Source organism: Chaetura pelagica, unplaced genomic scaffold (genome assembly GCF_000747805.2).
Source record: "Chaetura pelagica isolate M959 unplaced genomic scaffold, ChaPel_1.0 scaffold345, whole genome shotgun sequence".
Classification (NCBI taxonomy): Eukaryota; Metazoa; Chordata; class Aves; order Apodiformes; family Apodidae; genus Chaetura; species Chaetura pelagica.
Genome location: NW_009953962.1, coordinates 869,716 through 876,455, shown reverse-complemented (window position 1 = coordinate 876,455; position 6,740 = coordinate 869,716). Strand labels below are relative to the sequence as shown.

General features: G+C 36.2%; 1 protein-coding gene across 1 annotated transcript in view; it reads left to right on the top strand.

Moving 5' to 3' along the window:
• The window catches only part of MPDZ (multiple PDZ domain protein), an 87,390-nt gene that overhangs the window by 56,046 nt on the left and 24,604 nt on the right, over nucleotides 1–6,740 (top strand). The window contains exon 25 of the mRNA XM_010001919.1: nucleotides 1,663–1,773. Coding sequence (XP_010000221.1) covers nucleotides 1,663–1,773 — 111 coding nt within the window. The remainder of the gene's footprint in view (nucleotides 1–1,662; nucleotides 1,774–6,740) is intronic.

The window sequence follows — 6,740 nt, the reverse complement described above, 5'->3', positions numbered from 1 at the left end:
AAGAAAATAGATTTGGAAGGAAGGAAGTTCAGAGTGTTGAGCCCATACCTGAGGATAGGGAAGTCAGTGGTATTGCAGGGAGGAAATAATCTAGATTTCTCTTCTGCTTAGCCAATCCTGTGTTAATGTAGGCACTACTGCTTTCTCATATAAAAATATTGAAGAATGAACATACTGAAAATAATGTGTCTTTCCTGTGATAATTATCAGTGAGTCAAACATTGCCCAGTCTCCAGTGTCAGGCTGTTGGGAACTTGCACACCTCTTCAGCCTTCTGAATGTCCTTAGCTGACTGTCCATCAATAAAAACATAACAAGCAGGGTGATGGAGATGGTGATTCTTGCTCTGGATCAAACTGGGCTTGCTTTACATGGTGAATGTAAAGCATTCAAGATAGAAGATCTGTGTAAATGATCTTGAAATAATACCTTAATATAGTTAGCACTTTGTACATCGGGATGGAAGACTTTCCAGTGTATAACAAGTTGAGAGTTAAGAGTTTTGCTTGATGGTTACAAAGTTAAAAAACATTGTATCTGAATACCTGAATTTTTATGAATGCAGTGTCTGTCTCTGACAATGGTGCTTGCAGAAAGTGGAGTGGATGAGTGAAATAATTTAACTCATGTTGTGTTAATGTGGCTGTTTCTGAATGGATTGTTTCAGTTTCTCAAGTTATCTGTCTTGACTGGTGCATACAGTATTTCAGACACAGTGTGTTGGAGGGCCTTAGTGTTATTATTCAGTTATTCACAGGTTTAGAAATACTTTTTATTTACAGTGGATGGTTAAGTTAGAGGTAGACAATTAAAAAGGTAGGAGTAAACTTATTATATAACTTTTTTGTGCAAGAATTGCCACTAACAAACTTTCTGTATTAGCTTCTAGCTTTTACTGTGATCATTGTGAGAATGCTTTACTGATGCTAACCTCACCATAACACAGTTCTTACCTGAATCACAAGACAAACTATTTTACCCACCAGTACAAAAAAAAGCATGAAGAAAAGCAACCAGGCAAAAATTTGTCCTTGGCCATCCTTTGTAAATTCTTCTGGGAGATAAAAATCTTTTCAGCTCTGTCCCAAAAATTTAACTTCTGGGAAAAGTGTATAGGAGCTATAATTTGTCTTACCTTGCTTTAAAAAATACATTTAAAAATAATAATAATAATAAAAAAGAATTACAAGAGAGGAAAAAAATTACACATTACTGATCTAATACCCTATAAAGACAGACCATGTATTACCTAACACATTTCAGTTTGTAGATCTGATAAAGTCCTGGGAGGCAGGTTAGTCTGAGATGGGATTTACAGAAAGCAGTATTTGCCTAAATACCACTCTTCAGGTTACCTTAGCTCTTCTTATTATCATATCTCTTCTATTACACTGTTTGTGGGAAAACTTAAGGTGCCTGAACCAAAAATGTAGAAAAACCTGTTTTTAAAACCACAAAGAATATTTATTTGCTATCCTTTCAGTGCTCTTGGAAATCTCAGGCTTATGTGTGAGGGATCTCAGGCCAAGACAGTACAAACTGTTCCATCAGTAACAGAAATTTGGACTTAGATTTTAGTCAAAGGTCCCTAACCAAAACCCAGAACTTACTCATAATTCTTGTAGCTTCTTGCAATGTTAAGATGAGGCCTTCCAATTACAGGTGGATGGAATTGACCTCAGAGATGCCAGCCACGAACAAGCTGTGGAAGCCATACGGAAGGCAGGCAATCCTGTAGTCTTTATGGTACAGAGCATTATAAACAGACCAAGGGTAAGCATAAAGAATATTAAAAGAGTTGTAATAGATGAAACAAATGTTCCAAGTGATGGTGTTTGGGAATGGGATATTTAATCCTGAAAGCTCCATCTTGGCTATTTTAGGAACAACGATTTGATTTAAATATTATTTCCATTTAGAATGAAATCGATTTGGATTTGGAATTACCCTCCAGCACGCCGTCCTCAAAATATTTTGAAAAGCCTCAAGAGAGATAATTTGTTGTGGGGCAGAGTAGGAGTCTAACTAAAACCAGCTCTTAGAGATTGACAGCATGTCTGAGGAGCGCATGCAGACATACAGCACCTGTTAAAAAATTCATTGGACATTAATGAAAGGACCTAGAAGTACACGGAAATTTTCCGTCTCTAAGTTGCATGGACATTGCAGACAAAAGCTACTGAGCTTTAATATAAGTTGCTTGCATCACTAGAAACTAAACTTTGTCATTGTAGTGTCTATGTAAGCTGCATGTTTATTTACTAGTTGTTTCATAACTCTTGTTCCCAGCCAGAGTCTCTTTATAGCCCTTCTTCAGCTTCTGCTCCCTGTGGGCAGAAAACTACTAACCCATTTTATCATCAGTCACCTAAGGTAAAGTTGCATGAAAAAAATCTATTGAATGTTGGTTATTGATACTCCAGCTACTAAAGTAAGGCTTTTGCATTTGGTGTGATGTGAACAAAATTGCCACTGCTGATTGTTTATGCTGGTTTGGGATGGGAATGATGGTATTACTTTATCACAACTTACTTTTGTTTAAAGAATGCTCCTGTGTTATTTTTATTCGTAATTCTTTGTTCTTTTTATTTTCCAACTCTTTAGCTTGTTCGTTGTTTCTTGACTGTTAATTAACAAACCCTTTTTTCTCTGTAAGCAGAAACATTGCAAATGCTCTTACTGTACACGTGTGTTGCGTTTGGTATTTGTAAATGCCATTATGTTTGTCTTCATCTTTCGAAACTTTCATTCATACTTTATCACAATATCATACATGGGAATTTCTTGGTTTTATTCATGTGCAGTCTCCCAGATAGCTAGCTGCTGCACAGGGTAGCTATAGTTATTATATGGTACCTCTTATTTTGCAAGGCAGTCACTTTCAAATGAGGTGTTGTTAATGAGTCAGTTTCTTATGTTTTTTTCATTCAGACTGCTGTAGCAGTTAGAGAAATATAAGCGCACTCCAGAATAGCCCAAGTAATGCATACGTGCAGTAAAAACCTAGTTGATATTTTTGCTAGCTAGCAGGTATCTGTCAGATCTGCATTTCATGCTGATGATGCTTTGGGTATTTCTGAGTAAGAATTAATCTGTCACCCTGGTTTGGGGCCCAGGTAATTTGTAGGGATATGGCATTGTGGTATATGAAAAGCTAGTTAATTTATAATAGTTTAGCATATTTTTATATTAGTAAATTGCTGAACACAAGTTAGTTGCAAAAAAAACAACTTAAAAAAGGTAAAATAAATCTGGGTTATTTTACATTTTGTTTTGAAAAGAAACAAAACAAAAGAAAAAAGAAAAATACCTTTTATTTTAGCATTTGCTTTTTTGTCCTAGACTGTGCAAATTATATTACTTTTTGTTTTGCAAAATGTTTGTGGATGCATTTTCCATTTTTAGGAGCATTGGAAAACCCAAAATGCTTTAAGAAAGTTTTGTATCAGCAACATGTATCTGGATTTAATTTCTGCCATGTAAATGTGTCAGTTGATGCTGCAAGCCTTTCACTTTCCTTTCCACTTCCTATGCTTCATATTTCCATGAGTGTTAAACGTACATACCTAAGACATTTAAGCAATTGCCAGAGGGGTGCACTTAGTGTAGAAGTTGCTTTTAGGCATACAATGAACAGTATTTCCAACAAACTATGCAAAATCATGGCTATTTTGTCTTTATTAAGTAGGTTCTTATCTCAAAATAGAGCAAAGTACAAAACTGCATAAGAAATATAAATGATCCAATCACATCCTTTAATTTTGTCTAAACATGGCAACTCTTGTGTTAAATAATAAGGAAGTATATTGCATTGTTTAAGAAGAAGACCAGATAATTTAGTTTCATTAAACTATAAACTCAGAAAATTACACATGCATGCACATACATACAAAGTGATCTGTACAAGTTATTGTTGGAAATTAAGTCTTTTTAGAGATCATGATATTACTAAACCTTCACTTTTGTGAAATACACAGTAAGTATGTTGCCACAAGAGGTCAAATCAAATTATGAGCATTAATCTGTGGTTAACTAAACCTACATTATTACCAAAAAAATCTGTTTATTCTAATCCAGAAATCCGCAATTTTACAGTTAACTAACGTGTAAGAGTAATCTGTATGCTGAGATGCTTGGACAAAACTATGCAAATGTCACAGCAAATAGATTTTCTGCTGTTCATGCTGGTGAATTCTTCACTTTATGCATTTTAAGGGCTAGAACACATATGGGAATCTGTGCTTATCCTCCACACTCTGCTAAACATAGCTGATACAAACACAGGCAAATGCAGTTTTGCTTACCTTCACATGTCTGTAGAGAAGTGTAGGAAGTAGACCTTGTTTGGTTAACACAAATTGCTAAATAAGTATGTTTTGTTTCATGAGTCACAAAGGATAAATTTACAAATGTTTTGTGCTTAGTTTCTATTATGTTTTCCTTTTAGAACCATTCCCTGCCTTTCCTGCAGAACAGTGTTTTCAGTAGGCCAGCTGTCTTCAGCAGCACTAACCCATTCGCTGATTCTTCTCAGTTCAACACTAACAAGGTTGGATGGTGACACACTGTCTGCTTTTGACTCTCCAAACGTGTGTGCTTCTTTGCCACCGGTGTCTCTCTGCATTTGAATTATTTTCTACAACTTCTGGCAAAATACTGTGCTGATGAGAGTGGAAATTCTCTGTAGTGAATTTAAAAGACACAGACATGCTTGAACATAAGTTTTGAAGAAGTTAAAAAATGCCAGCTCCGTTAGTCCTGGCCACTAAATCTAATCTAATCAGGGCTATCAAAGGAGTAGGTTGTGAATTACCAAATCAGACCCTGTGGCATACGTTAAAATAACCACCTGAGTGTAACTCTTTCATCAGCGTGAGGTTTTTTTGCTGCTATGAACTTCATTTTTGTTTGATGTGGTTAGGACTTTCCAACATTGACATCTCTTTTCTTTTTGCATGAAATGAACAACATTGGCAGCTTTTTGGTTTATGATGCTGAAAATATTTTCCCATTGCTTCTTGAAAATTCTTTTACTGCATCATGAACAGGATGCTGACATCTTTGGAAATAGAAAAAAATATTATTTGTGGTTAGTGCTTACTGCATGTTATTCCTCTTTGGTACAGAGTTAACACAATAATAAATAAAGGCTTAGTTCTTATATGCATGCATTTCTGATTGAATAAAATAATTTCTATCTGGTTGTACATCTTGGGAGTGATTGTGCCCTTTCTGCTTTCCCATGTTGTCGAATAGATTGAATGTACAATGAACATTTATTCTAGTATATGTATAATTGCATATGTGTCTTTGAAATCTCTCCTTGTATTTGTTACAGTTCTGAAGAAAGAGAATAGAAGTGCAATATAAATGATGGCTTGCATTTTCTCTATTTTCAAAAGTATTTCTGAAAAAAGCCCGCACTTATTTTTAGAGAAAACCTAGTGTTTTTGCTGTTTCTGTGTAAGCTCTTCTTAAACATTGAGATAAGAATGGCTTTTTGTCATTTCAGTCTGCTTCTGCTGAACTAAGGTAGTAAGAAAATTTGCTGAATCAAGGTCCTTGATAACCCCTTAAATATTTCTGTCCATTTGTAAATTGAATGAAGTTACTGCAGATAGTAAAATTAATCCACAATTGAAAACATAATGTTCATTAATAATGCTGTGTATTGCCAAAGGTGCTGTAACATATGGATTGCTGTTTTCTATTACTGTAGGAGGTATTGAGTCCAGTTAGGCTTACCTTCCGTTGTTCCCCAACTAACCCTTTTGCTCCCACACCGTTCAAGGTTTGTCTTGATTCCACTGACTGGGTCCTAGTGTATGTGTGCTGTACATTTGTACATGGCCTGTGATACCTTCCAGAGTTTTGCTTTTTCCTCTGCATGTGCCTCCTTTGTGGAAGGTGATTCTGCTCCACACTTGCTGCCATTTTTAATACTTGCTTGCCTGTGATCAGAGTGACCCTGGTAGCCAGTTGGGTTCATCCACTGTCTGATGCTTTGCGTTTCGAATGAAATACTGTGCTCTGGCACACTGGAAGTATTTCATGAGTTAAAGCATTTTAGGTTTTTTCTGTGTGGCCCGATTCAGGGAGCAAAAGTCTTATGTGTGTGTCAGCTCTGGGGGCCAGCCTCTGCTGCTGGCAGTACATGTGTGGCAGGCTGAGTTCTGGAGGCAGGGTGTAGTCCCCTGGCTCAAATGGTATTGTAACACCCTTTTTTCCCTTCTCACAAAGGAGCTTTGCTTTTACTTTTGCTTCAGCATTTCCTTAAACATGAGACATTTTCAGATTTTTTTGTCAATCAGATTATCGTGGCTGCAGTTCATAAGTACTGATCTGTGAGGATGTAACCATACATCTGCACGTTTGGGTCTTCCAGAAGCCCTTAACAACAATTTTTTGTTCCTTTTTTGAGCTAACGTTTTCTTCAGTTATTGCGAGATTCTTGAGCACTGTCAATTACCAAGAGTACCACTAAAGTGTAATGGTACGGTTTTGGTTTTACAACACAGAGACTACTGTAATGTCTGCTGTTCTGTTCTCATGCTGTATTTCCTTAATTTTTCAGTATGCTATGTAGCTTTCTAGGCAAAACTCTAGGAAGCACTCTGAAAAATTAGTGGTTTTAGAACTACTCTCGACCTGTTCTTGAGCTAGAGGTTGCACACCAACTTTTCTCCATGATGGATACATGAATTTTTTATTATGAAAAATCTCATTGAATGTTATTAAGT